At 55.4% G+C, this 23682-nt stretch overlaps 2 protein-coding genes across 2 annotated transcripts in view; one reads left to right on the top strand and one right to left on the bottom strand.

The window, feature by feature from the left end:
• CRYZL1 (crystallin zeta like 1) overlaps positions 1–2424 on the bottom strand; it is a 13219-nt gene extending 10795 nt beyond the window's left edge. The window contains exon 1 of the mRNA XM_078615440.1: positions 2077–2424. The gene's annotated coding sequence lies outside the window, so the exon portion shown is untranslated. The remainder of the gene's footprint in view (positions 1–2076) is intronic.
• LOC144733443 (uncharacterized) overlaps positions 2423–23682 on the top strand; it is a 35162-nt gene continuing 13902 nt past the window's right edge. The window contains exons 1-8 of the mRNA XM_078615351.1: positions 2423–3854; positions 9042–9134; positions 11124–11187; positions 11799–11947; positions 12895–13035; positions 19629–19750; positions 20756–20860; positions 22275–22494. Of these exons, the coding sequence (XP_078471477.1) occupies positions 3812–3854; positions 9042–9134; positions 11124–11187; positions 11799–11947; positions 12895–13035; positions 19629–19750; positions 20756–20860; positions 22275–22494 (937 nt within the window). The 5' untranslated portion in view covers positions 2423–3811. The remainder of the gene's footprint in view (positions 3855–9041; positions 9135–11123; positions 11188–11798; positions 11948–12894; positions 13036–19628; positions 19751–20755; positions 20861–22274; positions 22495–23682) is intronic.

Genomic DNA, 23682 nt, shown 5'->3' with positions numbered 1-23682 from the left:
ACCTGGGTCTGTCCCGTGACCTCCTCCTGCACCTAGCCTGGCACAGCAGTCAACCCATGTCACCTGGGGATGTCCCGTGACCTCCTCCTGCACCTAGCCTGGCACAGCAGTCAACCCATGTCACCTGGGTCTGTCCCGTGACCTCCCCCTGCACCTAGCCTGGCACAGTAGTCAACCCATGTCACCTGGGTCTGTCCCGTGACCTCCTCCTGCACCCAGCCTGGCACAGCAGTCAACCCATAGCACCTGGGTCTGTCCCGTGACCTCCTCCTGCACTTAGCCTGGCACAGCAGTCAACCCATAGCACCTGGGTCTGTCCCGTGACCTCCTCCTGCACCTAGCCTGGCACAGCAGTCAACCCATGTCACCTGGGTCTGCCCCGTGACCTCCTCCTGCACCCAGCCTGGCACAGCAGTCAAGCCATAGCACCTGGGTCTGTTCCGTGACCTCCTCCTGCACCTAGCCTGGCACATCAGTCAACCCATGTCACCTGGGTCTGTCCCGTGACCTCCTCCTGCACCTAGCCTGGCACAGCAGTCAACCCATGTCACCTGGGTCTGCCCTGTGACCTCCTCCTGCACCCAGCCTGGCACAGCAGTCAACCCATAGCACCTGGGTCTGTCCCGTGACCTCCTCCTGCACCTAGCCTGGCACAGCAGTCAACCCATGTCACCTGGGTCTGTCCCGTGACCTCCTCCTGCACCCAGCCTGGCACAGCAGTCAACCCATAGCACCTGGGTCTGTCCCGTGACCTCCTCCTGCACCTAGCCTGGCACAGCAGTCAACCCATAGCACCTGGGTCTGTCCCGTGACCTCCTCCTGCACCTAGCCTGGCACAGCAGTCAACCCATGTCACCTGGGTCTGCCCCGTGACCTCCTCCTGCACCCAGCCTGGCACAGCAGTCAACCCATAGCACCTGGGTCTGTCCCGTGACCTCCTCCTGCACCTAGCCTGGCACAGCAGTCAACCCATGTCACCTGGGTCTGTCCCGTGACCTCCTCCTGCACCCAGCCTGGCACAGCAGTCAACCCATAGCACCTGGGTCTGTCCCGTGACCTCCTCCTGCACCTAGCCTGGCACAGCAGTCAACCCATAGCACCTGGGTCTGTCCCGTGACCTCCTCCTGCACCTAGCCTGGCACAGCAGTCAACCCATAGCACCTGGGTCTGTCCCGTGACCTCCTCCTGCACTTAGCCTGGCACAGCAGTCAACCCATAGCACCTGGGTCTGTCCCGTGACCTCCTCCTGCACCTAGCCTGGCACAGCAGTCAACCCATGTCACCTGGGGATGTCCCGTGACCTCCTCCTGCACCTAGCCTGGCACAGCAGTCAACCCATAGCACCTGGGTCTGTCCCGTGACCTCCTCCTGCACCTAGCCTGGCACAGCAGTCAACCCATGTCACCTGGGTCTGCCCCGTGACCTCCTCCTGCACCCAGCCTGGCACAGCAGTCAACCCGTGTCACCTGGGTATGCCCCGTGACCTCCTACTGCACCTAGCCTGGCACAGCAGTCAACCCATAGCACCTGGGTCTGTCCCGTGACCTCATCCTGCACCTAGCCTGGCACAGCAGTCAACCCGTGTCACCTGGGTATGCCCCGTGACCTCCTCCTGCACCTAGCCTGGCACAGCAGTCAACCCATAGCACCTGGGTCTGTCCCGTGACCTCATCCTGCACCTAGCCTGGCACAGCAGTCAACCCATGTCACCTGGGTCTGTCCCGTGACCTCCTCCTGCACCTAGCCTGGCACAGCAGTCAACCCATAGCACCTGGGTCTGTTCCGTGACCTCCTCCTGCACCTAGCCTGGCACAGCAGTCAACCCGTGTCACCTGGGTATGCCCCGTGACCTCCTACTGCACCTAGCCTGGCACAGCAGTCAACCCATAGCACCTGGGTCTGTCCCGTGACCTCATCCTGCACCTAGCCTGGCACAGCAGTCAACCCGTGTCACCTGGGTATGCCCCGTGACCTCCTCCTGCACCTAGCCTGGCACAGCAGTCAACCCATGTCACCTGGGTATGCCCCGTGACCTCCTCCTGCACCTAGCCTGGCACAGCAGTCAACCCATGGCACCTGGGTATGCCCCGTGACCTCCTCCCGCCAGCAGGACGCAGCGATGCCCACGTGACGCGCCCTGCTCCGTGTGCACCCAACCTGGCACGGGTCACGTGGTGAGACGGCGACTCGGATCACGGGTTAAGTCGTAAAGCAGCGCCGTAAAGTGTCGTGAACAGCAAACCGAAGGGAGTGTCGTGAAGCCGTCACGTGTTTGTATGTCGTAAAGCTCGCCCCAGTATGCCGTAAAGCACGCCCCTTGTGTCGTAAAGCTCGAACCACCGTATGTCGTAAAGCCTGTACCCCATATGTCGTAAGGCACGCCCCGTATGTCGTGAAGTGTCGTGAGGCGACGAGATACAGTGGGCCGTGCCGTAAAGCGTCGGGCGAACTCGGAAATGTTTTAATTTTTACTTTCAATAGAATGGAGTTTGAGTAAAACACGTTTCATTTACTGAAGGGCTCTGTCTGCTTCAATGGGCACTATTAGTGTAACAATTCACATGGCAATTAAACAAAAAAACGTGTTAATCAGAAAAAAGCATTGTGTAATTGTTCTTATCAGGCCCCATTGAGTAAACAAGTGCAGTCCACAACTCTTATTATATCCACTGTCTTTCTCCGCGCTGTGAAGGGCCATTGCCCGAAACGTCTGTTGACTTTCGAGGCCACGCAGCGCAGCTGACAGGAGGCGCTGTTGGCGCCGTAAAATGTTGGGCGTGCCGTAAAGCGTCGAGAGAGGGAGTGTCGTGAAGTGTCGTGAAGCGCTTGTCGCTTGTCTCCGCCCATTGGCCGAGCCCCGCGCGCGCGTTGCGCGAGACGCAGAGACAGAGACACAGACAGAGATACAGAGAGACAGTGAGACAGAGTGAGACACAGAGAGACAGACAGAGATACAGAGAGACACAGAGACAGAGACACAGTGAGACGCAGTGAGACGCAGTGAGACGCAGAGAGACACAGTGAGACAGAGATAGGGAGACAGTGAGTGAGACACAGAGATAGACAGAGACAGACAGAGATAGACAGAGACACAGAGTGAGACAGAGATACAGAGACAGACAGAGACAGACAGGGAGCCACAGAGAGTGAGACAGAGAGTGAGACATACAGAGACAAATAGACAGAGACACAGAGACGGAGACACAGACAGACAGAGACACAGAGATAGGCAGATAGAGAGACAGAGACACTGGGACAGAGAGATAGATAGGGAGACAGAGATAGAGAGACAGATACACGGAGAGAAAGACAGAGGCAGACAGAGAGACACAGAGTGACCCACAGATAGACACCGAGATACAGAAACTCGAGAGACACGGAAATCTTCCTGAGGGCGGCACCCGCGCCGCCTCCACCCCTCAGCCCTCGCCCCAACCCAGCAGCAGCCCCAAGCCCCCAGCCCATCATCATCATCAGCAGTAGCAGCTTCAACCCCAGCCCAAGTCTCACCCCCAGCCCATCATCATCAGCAGCAGCCCCAAGCCCCAGTCTCACCCCAGCCCATCAGCAGCCCCAGTCTCATCCCCAGCCCATCATCAGCAGCAGCAACTTCAACCCCAGCCCCAGTCTCACCCCCAGCCCATCATCATCAGCAGCTTCAGCTTCAGCTCCAGCCGCGGTTTCCACACCGCCCGCGGCCTCCGACTCGTCTCGAGGCCCAGCACGCTGGAGGCCGGAGCCCGGCTGCCGCCTGCCGGCCTCCTCGCCTCCCTCTCCGCCTCCTCCTCCTCCTCGCCCCCCCGCCGCGGAGATGTCGTCCCTGGCCCACCCCGGGGTCGTCTCGGGCGGTGCAGGTGAGGAAGGAGGGTGGGAAGGAGGGTGGGAAGGAGGGAGGATTGGAGGAGGAAGGATCAGCATAGCAGAGGTCGCAACCGGGTACCCGATACCCGTACCCTACCCGATACCCGGCTACCCGTACCCGGCCGGGTACGGGTGTACGGGTACCCGTTTGTGACCCTGGTGCGGCCGGGTACGGGTAGGCCGTGAGTCACTGGTGAGTCACCGTTTGTCACTCATTTGGGGTACGGGTAGGGTACGGGTAGGGTACGGGTAGGGTACGGGTAGGGTACGGGTAGGGTACGGGTACCCATTTGCGACCCTGGTGCGGCCGGGTACGGGTAAGGAATCAAAACCCGTTTGCGACCTCTGCAGCATAGCGCATCGCGTGCTGTGATGTAGAACAGCAAAATAGTTTCATCATTAAGGCCGCAGTGTTGTTGACGAACGTGTCGAGTGTATTTACTGTGAGTTGTTCGCGCTTGTGTGTGCCACTGATACGCGCGTGTGTGTATCATACATATATATATCTCACCAGAAAAAAAAGAGAGAGGGGGGAAGGAGGGTGGGTAGAAGGAAGGATGGGAGTGAAGGAGGAAGGGAGGGTTGAAGGAAGGATGGGAGTGAAGGAGGAAGGGAGGGTTGAAGGAAGGATGGGAGTGAAGGAGGAAGGGAGGGTTGAAGGAAGGATGGGAGTGAAGGAGGAAGGGAGGGTTGAAGGAAGGATGGGAAGGAAGGGTGTGAAGGAGGAACAGAGTTTTAGATTAATACAAACAATACAAAAGGGAGGGAAGGAGGGAGTGAATGAATGAGGGAGGGAGTGAATGAGGGAGGGAGTGAAGGAGGGAGTGAATGAGGGAGTGAGTGAGTGAATGAGTGAGGGAGTGAGTGAATGAGGGAGTGAATGAGGGAGGGAGTGAAGGAGGGAGTGATAGAGGGAGTGAGTGAATGAGGAAGGGAGTGAAGGAGGGAGTGAAGGAGCAAGTGAAGGAGGGAGTGAAGGAGTGAGTGAGGGAGTGAGTGAATGAGGGAGGGAGTGAGTGAATGAGGGAGTGAGTGATGGAGTGAGTGATGGAGGGAGTGAAGGAGGGAGTGAAGGAGGGAGTGAAGGAGTGAGTGAACGAGGGAGGGAGTGAAGGAAGGAGTGAATGAGTGAGTGAGTGAAGGAGGGAGTGAGTGAATGAGGGAGGGAGTGAATGAGGGAGGGAGTGAATGAGGGAGTGAGTGAATGAGGGAGGGAGTGAATGAGAGAGGGAGTGAATTAGGGAGGGAGTGAATGAGGGAGTGAGTGAATGAGGGAGGGAGTGAATTAGGGAGGGAGTGAATGAGGGAGTGAGTGAATTAGGGAGGGAGTGAATTCGGGAGGGAGTGAATGAGGGAGGGAGTGAATTAGGGAGGGAGTGAATGAGGGAGTGAGTGAATGAGGGAGGGAGTGAATTAGGGAGGGAGTGAATGAGGGAGGGAGTGAATTAGGGAGGGAGTGAATTAGGGAGTGAGTGAATGAGGGAGGGAGTGAATTAGGGAGGGAGTGAATGAGGGAGTGAGTGAATTAGGGAGGGAGTGAATGAGGGAGTGAGTGAATGAGGGAGGGAGTGAATTAGGGAGGGAGTGAATGAGGGAGTGAGTGAATGAGGAAGGGAGTAAATGAGGGAGGGAGTGAATGAGGGAGTGAGTGAATGAGGGAGGGAGTGAATGAGGGAGGGAGTGAATTAGGGAGGGAGTGAATTAGGGAGGGAGTGAATGAGGGAGTGAGTGAATGAGGGAGTGAATGAGGGAGGGAGTGAATGAGGGAGGGAGTGAATGTGGGAGGGAGTGAATGAGGGAGTGAGTGAATGAGGGAGTGAGTGAATGAGGGAGTGAGTGAATGAGGGAGTGAGTGAATGAGGGAGGGAGTGAATGAGGGAGTGAGCGAATGAGGGAGTGAGCGAATGAGGGAGTGAGCGAATGAGGGAGTGAGCGAATGAGGGAGTGAGCGAATGAGGGAGTGAGCGAATGAGGGAGTGAGCGAATGAGGGAGTGAGCGAATGAGGGAGTGAGCGAATGAGGGAGTGAGCGAATGAGGGAGTGAGTGAGGAAGGGAGTGAAGGAGGGAAGGAGTGAAGGAGTGAATGAGTGAGTGAATGAGGGAAGGAGTGAATGAGTGAGTGAGTGAAGGAGGAAGGGAGTGAACTCGACTCTTTCTCAAGGCTCCTGTTGTTGCTCTCGCTCAGTGCGGACGCGTCCCGGCCAGAAGCCGCCCGGCTCCCTCCTGGCCGGGCAAGCGGCGATAGAGGGGCGGCGAGTTGGTGGTGGTGGTGGTGGTGGCGGCGAGTTGGTGGTGGCGGTGGTGTTGGTGGTGGTGGTGGTGGCGAGGTGGTGGTGGTGGCGGCGGCGGCGGCGGTGGTGGTGGTGGTGGTGGTGGAGGTGGTGTTGGTGGTGGTGGTGGTGGCGGTGGTGGTGGTGGTGGTGTTGGCGGTGGTGGTGGTGGCGGTGGTGGTGTTGGCGGTGGTGGAGTTGGCGGTGGTGGAGTTGGCGGTGGTGGCGGTGGCGGTGGTGGCGGTGGCGATGGTGGTGGTGGTGGCGGCGAGTTGGTGGTTGCGGTGGTGGTGGTGGTGGTGGTGGCGGCGGTGGTGGTGTTGGCGGTGGTGGAGTTGGCGGTGGTGGCGGTGGTGGTGGTGGTGGTGGTGGCGGCGGTGGTGGTGGCAGTGGTGGCGGTGGTGGTGGTGTTGGTGGTGGCGGCAGTGTTGGTGGTGGCGGCGGTGGTAGTGGCGGCGGTGTTGGCGGTGGTGGTGGCGGTGGTGGTGTTGGTGGCGGTGGTGGTGTTGGTGGTGGCGGTGTTGGTGGTGGTGTTGGTGTTGGCGGCGGTGTTGGTGGTGGCGGTGTTGGTGGTGGCGGTGTTGGTGGTGGCGGTGTTGGTGGTGGCGGTGTTGGTGGTGGCGGTGTTGGTGGTGGTGGTGGTGTGAAACTGTCTTAGAGAGAGGGGGTACAGAGAGTGATAAATCTTTCATTTAAAACAGGGGGAGGGGGGTTACATAAAGCAAAGCATTTAAAATAACAAAATGAAGAACGAAGCAAAGTGCCGACTACACCGAGCATCTTCTTGTTTCCTCTGATCGTGAAAAGAAAAAGAAAAACTGTCTTAGCCATGGGATTCCAGGCAACACAATGCCATGGGGGCGTATGCGGCGTGTACACGTGAGTGAGTCGATGGGGTCACTGTGTGAGACTTTTGAGTCTCTATGGGCCTCTGTAAAGGCATGCATCTCCGTGTGAGTCCATGATTCTCTACGTTCGTACCGTATATGGGTCTCCGTACAGGTCTATGGACGAGTATATGGTGGTTCTGTGTGAGTCTCGGGGTGTACCTCTGAATCTGCGAGTCTACGTTTGGGTGCCCACCTGAGCCTGTGAGTCTCTGTGCCAGGCGACAGGGTGTGTGTGTGGTGTGTTGGGTGTCCTGCGGTTTGTGGGGAGTGATGCAATGCGTCTCTGTGGGGTGATGCGTGTCCCGTATGGTGGGGTGTGTCGTGCCGTGAGACCTGCCTGTAGAGTGGGGGGTGTTCGTTCTGTGGCCAGTACCCTACAGTACAGTATTATGCTTGCTGTGTGTGCTGTGGGTTTTTGCTGTGGTGTATAATGTGGTGTGTGTGATGTGTGCTGTATAATGTGCTGTGTGCTGTGTGGTGTATAATGTGTGGTGTGTGTGCTCTGCCATGTACCCTGTGTTTTGCTGTGTGTGCTGTGTTGTGCTGTGTGTACTGTGTGTGCTGTGTGGTGTATAATGTCGTGTGTGTGCTCTGCTGTATACCCTGTGTTGTGCTGTGTGCTGTATAATGTGCTGTGTGTGCTGTGTGCTGTATAATGTGCTGTGTGTGCTGTGTGGTGTATAATGTGCGGTGTGTGCTGTGTGGTGTATAATGTGGTGTGTGTGCTGTGTGGTGTATAATGTGCTGTGTGTGCTGTGTGCTGTATAATGTGCTGTGTGTGCTGTGTGGTGTATAATGTGCTGTGTGGTGTATAATGTGCTGTGTGTGTGCTGTGTGGTGTATAATGTGCTGTGTGTGTGCTGTGTGGTGTATAATGTGCTGTGTGGTGTATAATGTGCTGTGTGTGCTGTGTGGTGTATAATGTGTTGTGTGTGCTGTATAATGTGCTGTGTGGTGTATAATGTGCTGTGTGTGCTGTGTGGTGTATAATGTGCTGTGTGTGCTGTGTGGTGTATGATGTGTTGTGTGTGCTGTATAATGTGCTGTGTATGCTGTGTGCTGTATAATGTGCTGTGTGTGCTGTGTGCTGTATAATGTGCTGTGTGTGCTGTGTGGTGTATAATGTGCGGTGTGTGCTGTGTGGTGTATAATGTGGTGTGTGTGCTGTGTGGTGTATAATGTGCTGTGTGTGCTGTGTGCTGTATAATGTGCTGTGTGTGCTGTGTGGTGTATAATGTGCTGTGTGGTGTATAATGTGCTGTGTGTGTGCTGTGTGGTGTATAATGTGCTGTGTGTGTGCTGTGTGGTGTATAATGTGCTGTGTGGTGTATAATGTGCTGTGTGTGCTGTGTGGTGTATAATGTGTTGTGTGTGCTGTATAATGTGCTGTGTGGTGTATAATGTGCTGTGTGTGCTGTGTGGTGTATAATGTGCTGTGTGTGCTGTGTGGTGTATGATGTGTTGTGTGTGCTGTATAATGTGCTGTGTATGCTGTGTGGTGTATAATGTGCTGTGTGTGCTGTGTGCTGTATAATGTGCTGTGTGTGCTGTGTGGTGTATAATGTGTTGTGTGTTTGCTGTGTGCTGTATAATGTGTTGTGTGTGCTGTGTGGTGTATAATGTGTTGTGTGTTTGCTGTGTGCTGTATAATGTGCTGTGTGTGCTGTGTGGTGTATAATGTGTTGTGTGTTTGCTGTGTGCTGTATAATGTGTTGTGTGTGCTGTGTGGTGTATAATGTGCTGTGTGTGTGCTGTGTGCTGTATAATGTGCTGTGTGTGTTGTATAATGTGGTGTGTGTATGCTGTGCTGTATACCCTGTGTTGTGCTGTGTGTGATGTGTGCTGTAAAATGTATTGTGTGTGCTGTATAATGTGGTGTGTGTGATGTGTGCTGTATAATGTGTGTGGTGTATAATGTGGTGTGGTGTATAATGCATGGTGTGTGTGCTGTATAATGTGTTGTGTGGTGTATAATGTGTTGTGTGTGCCGTGTACCCGGTGTTGTGCTCTGTCACACAGGTGGGGCCGACTGTTGGATCGTGACTCTGGAGGAGCGGGAAAAGCACCACCATCTCTTCTACAGCCTCTCCCCAGCCGGCGGCTTCATCACAGGCACGACCTCACTCCGTCTCCACACAGCGCCTGTTGTCAACGTGCACCAACCTTGGCCATTCCCAGGGCTTAGCCCAGTGTTCTTCACTCACTTTCAGAGGGGGGCCACTCTGGCCGACAAGACATCATCAGTGTGAGGGCTGCCACTCATTTGAAACCATTGGGGCTTTGACAGCAGCAGGATGATGATGATGATGGTGGGCGTTTTCACTTTTGTGTCTTGTCGGGGGCCGCACGTTAGGGGCTGCACGTCAGCGTCGGTGTGAATCTGTTCGTGATGTGAATCGGTGAAAGCCGAAGTGCCTCATGCAGGAGTGTGAATTCTCCCCCCCCCCCCCCACCGGGGTCACTCAGGGGTCAGAGATACCGAGCAGAAACCATCGCCTTTTGGCGTCATCTGGTCCAACAGCATGTGAGACTAGGCTCTAAGGAAAGTTGTCTCGGGTGTGGACCAATCAATGTCAAGGACAGTGCACATTATCAGAGTTGCAGGTATTGTGGTCTATGCAAACATGACTCTTTGTAAAAAAGGTGTCAGTTTTGTTGCCAGATAAAAGGGTAAAAAACCAATTATCAAACCACTGCGAGTTTCGGTTCAAGTCTGGGTTTCACTCGCCACCGATTACTCCGGCTTTCCGAGGTGCCCCTGCAGGTTCCGAGGTTATTGAGCACAACTTTGACGTAGGGCAATAGCTGATGACTTCTCCACAAAGCGGTACCGATTTTATCGACCCCCGATGAATGATGGGCTGAGACAACTCCCCAAACAGGATTTGACCTTGCCTTCCGATTGTGAGCCACTCGCTCTACCATTGAGGTACCTGAATGCAAAACCGAATCTAACGCGGCGATGAGTTCTTGTTTTTGATGTAAAGCTTTCGTGACTGCAGGGATTCATCTTCTTGGTTCTTTCGGTAAAGTCACGTAGACAGACCTGGTCTTCACCTGAGGACTGCTGCTCGCGTTGTGGCCGAAACGTCGTGAGAATAATTTTATCATGTTTTATTTTATTATTTTTATTATTTCCATTCTACGTGATTTTACCGAAAGAACCAAGAAGATGAGTTCTTGTTTTGTGCAGTGATTGGTGACCGGGCTGACACCATCCACTCGCTCCACTTGAGGATGCGGTTTAATCACAGGCGAGGGTTGAGACTTGGGATTCGATCTCAGTGGTGTTGGATCAGCGTTCATGACCTCTGGCTACGCACTGGAGTCCTTAACCGTGTCGCTGTGTGTGTGCGTGCGTAGGGAGCGCGGTGGTGCAGTAGTTAGCTAGCGCGCTGGGCTACGATCCCCAGCGGCCTTAGTTCGACTCACGCCCACAGTGAGGATTATCTGAAGTGGTACTGGGCCTCCCCTAGTTCGACTCAACCTCATGAGTACCTGGTGCGATGTCTAAACATCGACAAGAGGGAGGCGAAGGCAGCCGGGCCTGGTGCCGTATACCGGCCTTCGCAGCTGCTTTCTTGCAGCAATTGCCGCAAAAGTGTGTTCGGACAAGACGTGGGATCTTTGTTCTTTGGTTCTTTCGGTAAAGTCACGTATAAAGATTAAATAATAAATTAAATTAAATACTAGCATACGACGTTTCGATTGCAACACAAGCAATCATCATCAGGTATAAATTAAATAGAAACACAAATCTAGTATACTTAGAAATGTAATGTAATACAACAGAGAGTCGGATTACATAACAGTCAACACCCTACCTGGTTGATTACGTTCTTCCTGAGAATGCTAAAATTTGAGAGAGAGATCAAACACAGAACCAGAGACATATAGACAGACATATAAGCAGACAGATATCACAGAGATACATAGAGAGAGCACAAACATAGGAACACAGAAACGTCGTATGCTAGTATTTAATTTAATTTATTATTTTATCTTTATACGTGACTTTACCGAAAGAACCAAAGAATAATTCCTGCAGTCACGAAAGCTCCAAATTAAGTGGGACCTTTGTCTTTGTGTGCGCACATGTAGGGGAGCAGGCACGAGGCTTCTTCCTGCAGTCTGGGCTGCCGCAGCTGGTGCTGGCGCAAGTCTGGTGAGTGCCCTCCCCGCCCCTCGTCGCGGTTCGCTGATTTACTGTCACCTGCCTTGACGTGCGTGTACAGCCCTTCGGTGTGTGGGGTTGTGTCTGGCTCGTGGCGGTGTACGATGCTGCGCGTGGTTGTGTGTTGCTGCGTGCAGGCGTGTGTGGTGGTATGTTTGTGTGTGAATTGTGTCCGTGCGGCCGCGTGTGACGTGTGTCCGTGCGGCCGCGTGTGACGTGTGTCCGTGTGACGTGTGTCCGTGCGGCCGCGTGTGACGTGTGTCCGTGTGGCGTGTGTCCGTGCGGCCGCGTGTGACGTGTGTCCGTGTGGCGTGTGTCTGTGCGGCCGCGTGTGACGTGTGTCCGTGTGGCCGCGTGTGACGTGTGTCCGTGTGACGTGTGTCCGTGCGGCCGCGTGTGACGTGTGTCCGTGTGGCCGCGTGTGACGTGTGGCCGCATGTGACGTGTGTCCGTGCGGCCGCGTGTGACGTGTGTCCGTGTGACGTGTGTCCGTGCGGCCGCGTGTGACGTGTGTCCGTGCGGCCGCGTGTGACGTGTGTCCGTGTGACGTGTGTCCGTGCGTCGCGTGTGACGTGTGTCCGTGTGGCTGCGTGCGTGCGTAGGGCCCTCGCCGACGACGATCGCGACGGCCGCGTCGACCTCGTTGGCTTCTCGGTGGCGATGAAGCTCATCAAGATGGCCCTGCTGGGCCACCCGCTGCCCCTCGCGGTGCCGCCCATCACGCTTCACTCGCTCACCGGGCACGCCCACGGTGAGCTCGCCGCTCCTCCTCCTCGCCGCTCCTCGCCGCTCGTTCCTCAGCGCGGGTCTTCGGTGCTCACCCCTAATTGTGGCGTGTGGTGTGGGCTCGTGAGCAGAGGTCGCAATTGGGTACCCGATACCCGTACCCTACCCGATACCCGGCTACCCGTACCCGGCCGGGTACGGGTACCCGTTTGCGACCCTGGTGCGGCCGGGTACGGGTAGGCCGTGAGTGACTGGTGAGTAACTGTTTGTCACTCATTTCCCAACGTCTTGTCTCTTCTCACAATTCAAGTTCCTAGAATCAACCCACCCGCGCCTGCAACATGGCTTCATCCCAGAGGTCGCAATCAGGTACCCGATACCCGTACCCGTACCCGGCTGGGTACGGGTACGAGTACGGGTACGGCCGGGTACGGGTACCCGTTTGCGACCCTGGTGCAGCCGGGTACGGGTAAGGAATCAAAACCCGTTTGCGACCTCTGCTCGTGAGTGGCCAGCCAGCGTGCGCTTCTTCTGTCTGATGATTTTACAAGTGTCGGCAAACCCCCCCCATCCCCGCATCTTCTTTGAAGGTGTCTTGACTCACATGGACAAGGCTGTGAGAGCATTGTACATGCACTGTGGTGATCACATGACACCTACGCAGTGCGTGATGAGAGTCGTGCCTTGCTGCTGTTTGTGAGCAGCACACCTTGACTGCTCACCCACCCATCCACCCACCCATTCATTCACCGACTCACCAACTCGCTCACCCACTCACTTACCCACTCACCCACTCACTCATCCACTCACTCATCCACTCACTCGATCACGCACTCACTCACTTGCCCGTACCTCCGCGTGCTGTTCACCCCCCTTATTCGCTCTCCAGCCTGCACGTTGCGTTCTCCTGCAGCGACGGCGCTACTCATCGTTGACAGGAAGTGTGGGACATGTTGGTGGTGGTATTTGTAGGGAGGACGGCAGCTGCTGCCCCTTGTCATCTCTCCCCCGGAGTGGCGCCGCCACCCATGCTGCCCGGCCCAGCGCACGCCGTGCCACCCTGCGTCTCTGTGGGGGAGGGGCCGACTCACGCTCCCGCGTTCCCAGTGTCTGGTGAGCCCTCCTTTGCCCTGCTCCTGTCTGTGTGTGAGTGAGTGTAAATGTCATCTCGGACATCTCGGTCAGTCGATCCGTGGCACCTGCTGGGTCTGCCCCGTGACCTCCTGTCAGCGGGTGTTCGACACTTCACGTGGCCTCAAGGTGCACTTGGCCTGGCAGAAGCGTCGTGGTGATGTCACCGCCACTTAGTGGCGAATGGCGGTTGTTGTTGTTGTAAATGTGTGGGGAGCGCTGGTGCAGCGGTTAGCGCGCTGCGCTACAAACCTGGCGACCCGAGTTCGATTCCCGCTCACGGCCAACACCAGTGACGATTATCTGAACCGGTCCTGGGCCTCCCCTAGATCGACTCGACCTCAAATGAGTACCTGATGGCGATGTGTAAATATCGCTACTGGGGAGACAAAGGTGGCCGGGCTTGGTGCTGTCCAGCCAGCCTCTTCGTGTGCCGTGCCGGCCTTCATAGGTGATACTCGCTAACAGCACTTGCCCCATCAGTCTGTTAAGGCTTTTCAGGGGGTCTTTGTCTTTGTGTGAATGTGTGAGTCTGTGTTTGTGTGAGTGTCTGTGTGTCCGTACAGGTGTAGGGAATTCCAACAGGACCTATATCTTATTGACCTGGTCAAGGCCTATGATACCATCAGTAGGCCTGGGCTTTGGGTTGTTCTTCGTGCTTTCGGAGTCCCTAACTCTTTGTTCACAATCATCAACTATGTGGCCGGGAGTCGGAGCCATTCCCTGTTTACCTTAGAGTGTGACAGGGATGTCCTATGGCTCCCATATTATTTTACATATTTTTGATCGCGTAGTTCGTGAAGTCTTCAATGGCTGTACCGGAGGAATTTCCATCTGGTACAGATACAATGGGAGACTGATCGATGCCCGGGTGCGGTCAAGGGATGGCTCCCTATTGATCAACCATGTTATGTATGCTGAGTATCTGGTGATTGCTGCTCACTCAGAGGATGAGTTGGAGGTGCTGCTGCTGAACCTGGAGCGTGCCACTAAGAGGTGGGGCCTTACCATCAGCCCAACCAAAACTGACTGGGTATTTGTGCCATCAAACACTCCACCCCCACAACTCTCAATTGGTGATGGAGCAGTTGTGGAAAAAGTGGAAAGTTTTCCATTCCTGGGCAGTGTGCTCATGACCGGCTCCGGTTTTACAGAAGAGGTCTCACTCTGAATCAGTCGAGCGGCATTATCTTTTCATCGGTTGCATAACGCTGTGTAGAAGCTTCCTGGTCTGTCGCTCCGCACCAAGTTTTGAGTCTTCTTAGCCACGGTCATGCCCGCCCCTCTTTTGCTTGTGAAACGTGGACCCTCCAAATGGAACATCTTCGCTGATTAGAAATATTAAGGCTGACCTGCCTACAATCGATCCTGGGTTTAACCAAGTTGGATTGTGTGAGGAGTTCACAAATCCTTGAAAGATCTGGGTAAGGCCCCATCGGTGAGCTCCGGCCATCTAGGCTGCGTTGGCTGGGTCATGTAGCCCGCATGCCCAGCCACTGCATGCCTAAACAGCTTTTGTTTGGCCGGATCGAGCGGGCTAAACGGGCGCGGCACGGGCTAGAGAAGAGATGGAGTTATGTAATATGGGAGGATGTGGAGCTGAGTGGACTTGCCGATGACTGGTATCAGCAGAGTCAAGATCGGCCTCTGTGGAGGAGGCTCGTGAAGGACGCTACTGGGCAGTTGGAGGCAGTCGCCCTCCAACAAATGGAGGGCGGAGGAGCGACGCTCACAACAACGAGCGGAGCGCCGGGTGGCTAAAGCACAGCCAGTTGGCACAGTAGGGGACACAGGTGGTGCATCGGCCAGTCATCTCAGTCAGTCGACCCATGGCACCTGGGTCTGTCCTGTGACCTGCCAGCGGGCGTTCCACACTTCACGTGGCTTTAAAGTGCACATAGCCTGGCACAAGCGCCGTGGTGACGTCACCACCACTTAGTGGCGAATGGCGGTTGTTTTGTAAGAAAATGTGTGAGTGTCTGTGTGAGTGTCTGTGTGAGTGTGTTTCGGGCGTGGTGCTGGCCACCCACCCTCTCGTGTGCCGTGACGGCCTTCATAGGTGCTACTCCCTAACAGCACTTGCCCCAACAGTCTGTTGAAGGCTATATGGGGGATCTTTGTCATTGTTTATGTGAGTGGGTTTCTGAAAGTTGGCATGGTAGGGAGCACAGGTGATGCCTCTGCCAGTCTTTCCAGTCAGTCAACATATGGCACCTGGATCTGACCCATGACCTGCCAACAGCGAGCCTTCCACACTTCACGTGGCCTCAAAGGGCACCTAGCCTGGCACAAGTGCCGTGGAGACATCACCGCCACTTAGTGGCGAATGGTGGCGGTTATTGTTGTTGTGTTTTTCTTTGTGCGTGTGTCTGTTTCTCTCTGTATCATTTCTCTGCGTATGTGTGCGTTTGTGCGTTTCTCTCCGCGTGTATTCTCCCTGTGTCTCCGTATTTCTCGGTGTTGGAACGCATTCACGTTTCCATTGTTCAGATCGTGTCATCTTAAGGGATGGAGGAAGTGTCTGCAGTGTGGACACGAACAATGGCAGGGGAGGGAGGGTGTTGACAGTACGGACGGCTGGGGGGGAAGTGAGTTGCAGACCCCTCGGGGCAGCACAAGAGAACGTGTGACCTCTCAAGCACTCTTGACAAGAATGCAAACCGGCGTCACAATCGTCGTCAGTCACCGGCCGTGATCTATCCACCGCTCGACGAGGGCCTCCCCGAGCCGTGCGGCGTGTCGCCGGGGTTGCTTTGCCGTGCTGCACGACGCCGAGCAGTGTCGGTGGGTGAAGGCGGTCGGCATGGATCCGGAAGCATAGTACAGTGCAGCAGTGGATGTGGTGTCACTGCCCGCTACTGCTTGCAGCATCGCCCCACGGCAGCAGCCTACAGCAGCGGCTTTATACATCGTCACCACCACCATCATCGTCGTCACCACCATCATCATCATTGTCACCACCATCATCGTCGTCACCACCATCATCATCATTGTCACCACCATCATTGTCGTCACCACCATCATCATCATTGTCACCACCATCATCGTCGTCACCACCATCATCATCATTGTCACCACCATCATCGTCGTCACCACCATCATCATCATTGTCACCACCATCATCGTCGTCACCACCATCATCATCATTGTCACCACCATCGTCGTCGTCACCACCATCATCATCATTGTCACCACCATCATCGTCGTCACCACCATCATCATCATTGTCAGCACCATCATCGTCGTCACCACCATCATCATCATTGTCACCACCATCGTCGTCGTCACCACCATCATCGTCGTCACCACCATCATCGTCGTCACCACCATCATCATCATTGTCACCACCATCATCGTCGTCACCACCATCATCATCATTGTCACCACCATCATCGTCGTCACCACCATCATCATTGTCACCACCATCATCGTCGTCACCACCATCATCATCATTGTCACCACCATCATCGTCGTCACCACCATCATCATCATTGTCACCACCATCGTCGTCGTCACCACCATCATCATCATTGTCACCACCATCATCGTCGTCACCACCATCATCATCATTGTCACCACCATCGTCGTCGTCACCACCATCATCATCATCGTCACCACCATCATCGTCGTCACCACCATCATCATCATTGTCACCACCATCATCGTCGTCACCACCATCATCATCATTGTCACCACCATCATCGTCGTCACCACCATCATCATTGTCACCACCATCATCGTCGTCACCACCATCATTATCACCACCACCATCATCATTGTCACCACCATCATCGTCGTCACCACCATCATCGTCACCACCATCATCGTCATCGTTGTCACCACCATCATCATCGTCACCATCATCGTCGTCACCACCATCATCGTCACCACCACCACCATCATCGTTACCACCATCATCATCATCGTCACCACCATCATCGTCACCACCATCATCATCGTCACCATCATCGTCGTCACCACCATCATCGTCACCACCACCACCATCATCATTGTCACCACCATCATCGTCGTCACCACCATCATCGTCACCACCACCATCATCATCGTTGTCACCACCATCATCATCGTCACCATCATCATCGTCACCATCATCGTCGTCACCATCATCGTCGTCACCACCATCATCGTCACCACCACCACCATCATCGTTACCACCATCATCATCATCGTCACCACCATCATCATCATCACCACCATAGTCTGGGTTGTGGCTCAACACACTGATTCCTTCATTGTTGGTGCCTTAAGTTTTGGTGGCATTTCTTCATTTGTTTATATATTTGTAGTTTTTCACTTGCTCGGCAGTAGCCACGTAGAAATGATTTGGCCCTTATGTATAACTAGCTTTTTGCCCGTCCAAGGACGGGTGTATTTTGCAGTAAATCTGAAATATTAAATAGAAAAATTGTTCAGCTCATGATTATTAATGAGGAGGGGGGGGGTTGCTCCATGTGGAGTGACGTCACCCGCTCATGGTTATTGGGGAGGGGTGCAGCATGTGGAGTGACGTCACCCCTCATGATTATTGGGGAGGGGTGCCCGATGTGGAGTGACGTCACCCGCTAATGGTTATTAATGAGGGGAGGGGTGCGGCATGTGGAGTGACGTCACCCCTCATGGTTATTGGGGAGGGGTGCGGCATGTGGAGTGACGTCACCCCTCATGGTTATTGGGGGGGGGTGCGGCATGTGGAGTGACGTCACCCGCTCATGGTTATTGGGGAGGGGTGTGGCATGTGGAGTGACGTCACCCCCTCATGGTTATTGGGGGGGGGTGCGGCATGTGGAGTGACGTCACCTGTTCATGGTTATTGGGGAGGGGTGTGGCATGTGGAGTGACGTCACCCGCTCATGGTTATTGGGGAGGGGTGCGGCATGTGGAGTGACGTCACCCCCTCATGGTTATTGGGGAGGGGTGTGGCATGTGGAGTGACGTCACCCCCTCATGGTTATTGGGGAGGGGTGCGGCATGTGGAGTGACGTCACCCCCTCATGGTTATTGGGGAGGGGTGCGGCATGTGGAGTGACGTCACCCCCTCATGGTTATTGGGGAGGGGTGCGGCATGTGGAGTGACGTCACCCGCTCACGTGGGGCATGAATATTAATGAAGGGGGGGGGGCTCTTTTGCAGTGACGTCACGCACGGATGTAGCACTGTGCTGCGTAGATTTATTTTTTACCGTCACTATCTGTCAAGAAACGTCATATTTGAAGCGACTTTGTGTAATAAATCATTTAATTCAGCTCGACCTTCCTCTGCGTTGGTGTAAAAATCCACCCACTCATGAATATTAATGAGGGGGGGTGGGCCTCATGTGGAGTGACGTCACGCGCGGGACGGACGGACATTTCTGGGTGATTATAGTAGGTAATTAATGTGCGGTGTAGTGGGAGGCACTTGGCATGAATGGTGTGAATTTCAATGATTATCATCGTGATCATTCTGAGCCAGCTTCTATTGCACGGTGCACAGAGCAAGAGGGTTGGTGGCTGTGGGCTGTGGCTCCCTCTCACGTTGAGCAGTTCACACGAAAGGTCTGCTGCATCCTACACGGCCCCTCTGGGGTTTGGGTCTTTACAGTCGAGTGAGCGAGCGAAGCGCTTGTAGGCACGTCAGGAAGACAGGCGCAGTCAGAGAGTGGGTTGGTGAGTAGTCGAGCGAGTGAGTGGGCGGGTGAGTGGGTCGGTGAGTGGGTGGGTGATTGAGCGGGTGGGTGAGTGGGTCGGTGAGTGGGTGGGTGATTGAGCGGGTGGGTGAGTGGGTCGGTGAGTGGGTGGGTGATTGAGCGGGTGGGTGAGTGGGTCGGTGAGTGGGTGGGTGATTGAGCGGGTGGGTGAGTGGGTCGGTGAGTGGGTGGGTGATTGAGCGGGTGGGTGAGTGGGTGGGTGAGTGGGTTGGTGAGTAGTCGAGCGAGTGAGTGGGTCGGTGAGGGAGTGGGTGATTGAGTGCGCGGGTGAGTGGGTCGGTGAACGGGTGGGTGATTGAGCGGGCGGGTGAGCATGTGAGCGAGTGAGTGATAGAGCGGGCGAGCGAGCGAGTGAACAGGTTGTGGCCGTGTCAGAAAACGCAGGCAACGGTCGAATCTGTCGCAAGTCAAGTGCAAGAACATATTTCTTCACATCAGCCGATGCTCGAGGTGGAAAACGATCGGCCGGTGGTTTTTATTTTATTTTTGTCCCAATCCAGAGCCGTCACTGCGAAGGGCCCCCGGGGCCGCGGTTGCGTGCCGAGCGGCGTGCCGAGCGGCGTGCCGAGCGCCGAGCGGCGTGCCGAGCGGCGTGCCGAGCGGCGTGCCGAGCGCCGTGCCGATCGACGTGCCGAGCGGCGTGCCGAGCGGCGTGCCGAGCGGCGTGCCGAGCGGCGTGCCGAGCGGCGTGCCGAGCGGCGTGCCGAGCGGCGTGCCGAGCGGCGTGCCGAGCGGCGTGCCGAGCGGCGTGCCGAGCGGCGTGCCGAGCGGCGTGCCGAGCGGCGTGCCGAGCGGCGTGCCGATCGGCGTGCCGATCGGCAGAGATGTTTGTGAAAGTGCTTTAACGAGTGACGGCGCCGCTCGGCAGATTCGTTCCTGGAGCGTCGCAGGGAGAACATGGAGCGAGGGGAGGCGGAGCTGCAGCGGAGGCGGGAGGCGCTTCGCGAAGCGCAGCGCAAGGAGGAGCAGGAGGAGATCGCTCGGCAGACGGTGAGAGACTGTCGTGTTGGTGGTTGTTGTTGTTGTTGACTTGGTGTGGTCTGGCACTGTTCCTGCCGTTGTTTTTACTGCCTCTACCAAGCTTGGGAATTGATGTACTTACGCAGTTATAATTTATTTATTTAAGGGCCACCTCGTGGCTTGGAGATGTTATCGCCTGCTGTATATTTGCATGTGTCTCTCCCTGTGTTCGCGTGGATGTTTTTTCTCCGGTTTGTCCCTCGACATTTACAAACCTGCGTTTCGTGTATGTCGATTATTTAGCTGCTGTAAATTTCCACATGATGAGCCGCAACGTAGTTGAGCAATCATTTGTGGCCAGGTCGCTTCTGAAACAAGTAGCTAATAGCTCATTGGGGCTTACCTGGTAAAATAAACATCGTTTATAAAATAAACATAGTTTATTATTGTTTTTGTGTTGTTATTGTGACTGTATCACCCGCCGCTACTGGGCATCTGTGAAGAAAGAGCTTCATCGCTCATCGGATTCTCGCAGAAAAAATAAATATTCTGATTCTGATCAGCACGGTGACGGCGATGAGTGTGATGGTCGTGACGATGATGATGAAGGGAATGATGCTGACGGTGATGAAGACAATGACGATGATGAAGGGAATGACGATGACGGTGATGAAGACAATGACGATGATGAAGGGAATGACGATGACGGTGATGAAGACAATGACGATGATGAAGGGAATGATGACGACGGTGATGAAGACAATGACGATGATGAAGGGAATGACGATGACGGTGATGAGTCTGATGGCCGTGACGACAATGATGAAGGGAATGATGTTGACGGTGATGAAGACAATGACGATGATGAAGGGAATGATGCTGACGGTGATGAAGACAATGACGATGATGAAGGGAATGACGACGACGATGAGTATGATGGTCGTGACGACGATGATGAAGGGAATGACGATGACGGTGATGAAGACGATGATGACGGTGGCGATCCCGCATGCCCCGTCCGTCCCTCTGTGCCAGGCCGCGCGCAGGCAGCAGCTGGAGGGACAGCGGGAGGGCTCGCGGGCCGAGGTGCAGGCGCTGCGCCAGCGCCGTGACGTCCTCGCCGCCCGGCTGCTGGCGCTCGTGAGTGCCGCTCGGCCCCCCGGCGAGCGCCGGACAAACACCCCGGCCCACCGGGGCCGCTCGGGAGATTTGAGGGGAGAGAGAAAGGGACGCGGGGAATCTTCAAACATTTTCACATCATCAAGGGCGCAGTATTACACTACTTCTTCTTGGTTCTTTCGGTAAAGTCACGTAGGAAGGGAAGTAATAAAATAATAAAAATAAAACATAATAAAATAATACAAATAAAACATACTAAAATAATTCTCACGACGTTTCGGCCACAACGCAAGCAGCCGTCCTCAGGTGAAGACCAGGTCTGTCGGGGAGACAGCGTCTAAATGAATTATTTTATTATGTTTTATTTTTATTATTTTATTACTTCCCTTCTACATGACTTTACCGAAAGAACCAAGAAGATGAATCCCTGCAGTCACGAAAGCTTTAAATCGAAAAATTACACTACTTGTCGGTTCGGGCCAAGTGACGGGGCGCCTGGTATGCGGGAGGCCGTTGGTTGCCGACCCTGACGCCTGTGATTATGGAGTGTGTCTCTCTCTCCCATGGTCGTGTGGATTTTTCTCCGGGTCCTCTGGTTGTCCCCTCCACATTTAGAATAAACGTCACACGTTTAGAGTATTTGCCTGCTGTACATTTCCACGTGATAAGCCACTTTGTTGAGCTATTACACTGGTCAACACACTTTTTCTGGCATAAGGTATTCCAACGGTTTTAAGGTAATTTTGGGGTGCTGATTCCAAATCTGGCATCAGTTTTTGTCTATCAAATATTGCATTTTCAATAAAAACTGCAGAAGAAAAATATTAAATAAATGTGGATATCTACATACAATTATATTATAAACACACTATCCTAAAAATACAGCACCATATTTTAACACTAAAGCAGTCACTGACTCGCAACAACTTGCAATCATAAGTGACAGAGTTAATTTCGGGTAAAATTAATGAAAATGGGGTATGCCGATAGCATAAAAATGAGATGTGATAGAGCAAATCTGAGATCAGATTTGGAATCAGCGCCCTAAAATTAGTCTAGAACAGCTGCAAAAGTCCAGGCCAGAATTTTTTTTTTTTGTTGTTGACCAGTGTTATAGCCCTTTTTCAGAAGCCACCTGGCCACAAATGATGCTCAGTGAAGTGGCTCATCACGTCGAAATCTATAGCAGCCAAATATTCTAAACGCACGTTGATTATACGCAGGTTTAGGGGTCGGGATCGAACCCACGAGCTCCCGTATGCGGGGAGGGCAATCGCACCCAGGGGCTTGTTGCCGTTTGATCCGCTCTAACAATACACGGCACGTGAGCGGATGTAACAGGAGGCAGACGTCGTCTTGCGCAACTCCCTCGTAGCTCCCGTGACCCACGCCTGCTGCTGCCGCCGTGTCCGTGCCGCCCCAACCGCCCCGCCAGGCTCAGTCCCGCCAGGAGGCGCAGGCCGGCGCGGCGGCCACGAGGCAGAGCGCGGCGGAGTGCCGCTCGCGGTTGGACGCGCTCGACGAGCGAGCGGGCCGGCTCGACGCCGAGTCGCGCCGTCTGGAGGCCCAGGTGGGCGCTGCACAGAGCTCCCTGGAGGCGCTGAGGGCACAGCGCGCCCAGCTGGAGGGGCGCCTGCAACGCGGAGCCCGCGGCGGTGCGTACGCGCGCTTGCCTCCCCTAGGTCGACTCGGCCTCGAATGAGTACCTGGTGCGGGCGTGTAACAACATCGCCGCTGGGGAGACAAAGGCGGCTGGGCGTGGTGCTGGCCACCCACACCCTCGTGTACCGTGTCGGCCTTCATAGGTGCTCGCTAACAGCACTTGCCCCAAAACGTCTATTCAGACTATACGGGGAACTTTGTCTTTGGTTTTTGGATGCATATGCCAGTCATCTCAATGAACCCATACCACCTGGGTTTGTCCCGAGAACCTTAGACAGTTCACGTGGCAGCCCTCTATCTGCACCTAGCCTGGCACACGCGGCAAGCGGTCGTCACTACCACCGCTTGGCGAACGGCAGCAGTTGTTGTTGTTGTGTACATGGCGTGTGCTGCTTGCATGACCACGCGGCGGTGGTGGTGACGCGGTGGTGGTGACGGGGTGGTGACGACGGGGTGGTGGTGACGCGGTGGTGACGGGGTGGTGACGACGGGGGTGGCGGTGACGCGGTGGCGGTGACGGGGGTGGCGGTGACGCGGTGGCGGTGACGCGGTGGTGGTGACGCGGTGGCGGTGACGCGGTGGTGGTGACGGGGGTGGCGGTGTGGCGGTGACGCGGTGGCGGTGACGCGGTGGCGGTGACGCGGTGGCGGTGACGCGGTGGTGGTGGCGGGGTGGCGGTGTGGCGGTGACGCGGTGGCGGTGACGCGGTGGCGGTGACGCGGTGGCGGTGACGCGGTGGCGGTGACGCGGTGGCGGTGACGCGGTGGCGGTGACGCGGTGGCGGTGACGGGGTGGCGGTGACGGGGGTGGCGGTGACGCGGTGGTGGTGACGGGTGGTGGTGACGCGGTGGTGGTGACGGGTGGTGGTGACGCGGTGGTGGTGACGCGGTGGTGGTGACGCGGTGGTGGTGACGCGGTGGTGGTGACGGGGTGGTGGTGATGGGTGGTGGTGACGGGGTGGTGGTGACGCGGTGGTGGTGACGGGGTGGTGGTGACGCGGTGGTGGTGACGGGTGGTGGTGACGGGGTGGTGGTGACGCGGTGGTGGTGACGCGGTGGTGGTGACGGGGTGGTGGTGATGGGTGGTGGTGACGGGGTGGTGGTGACGCGTTGGTGGTGACGGGGTGGTGGTGACGCGGTGGTGGTGACGGGTGGTGGTGACGCGGTGGTGGTGACGCGGTG

The sequence above is a fragment of the Lampetra planeri genome, chromosome 47, assembly GCF_965212315.1.
Source record: "Lampetra planeri chromosome 47, kcLamPlan1.2.h2, whole genome shotgun sequence".
NCBI classification, from domain to species: domain Eukaryota; kingdom Metazoa; phylum Chordata; class Hyperoartia; order Petromyzontiformes; family Petromyzontidae; genus Lampetra; species Lampetra planeri.
Note: the sequence above shows the minus strand (reverse complement) of the source record. Positions and strands in the feature narration are given on the sequence as shown.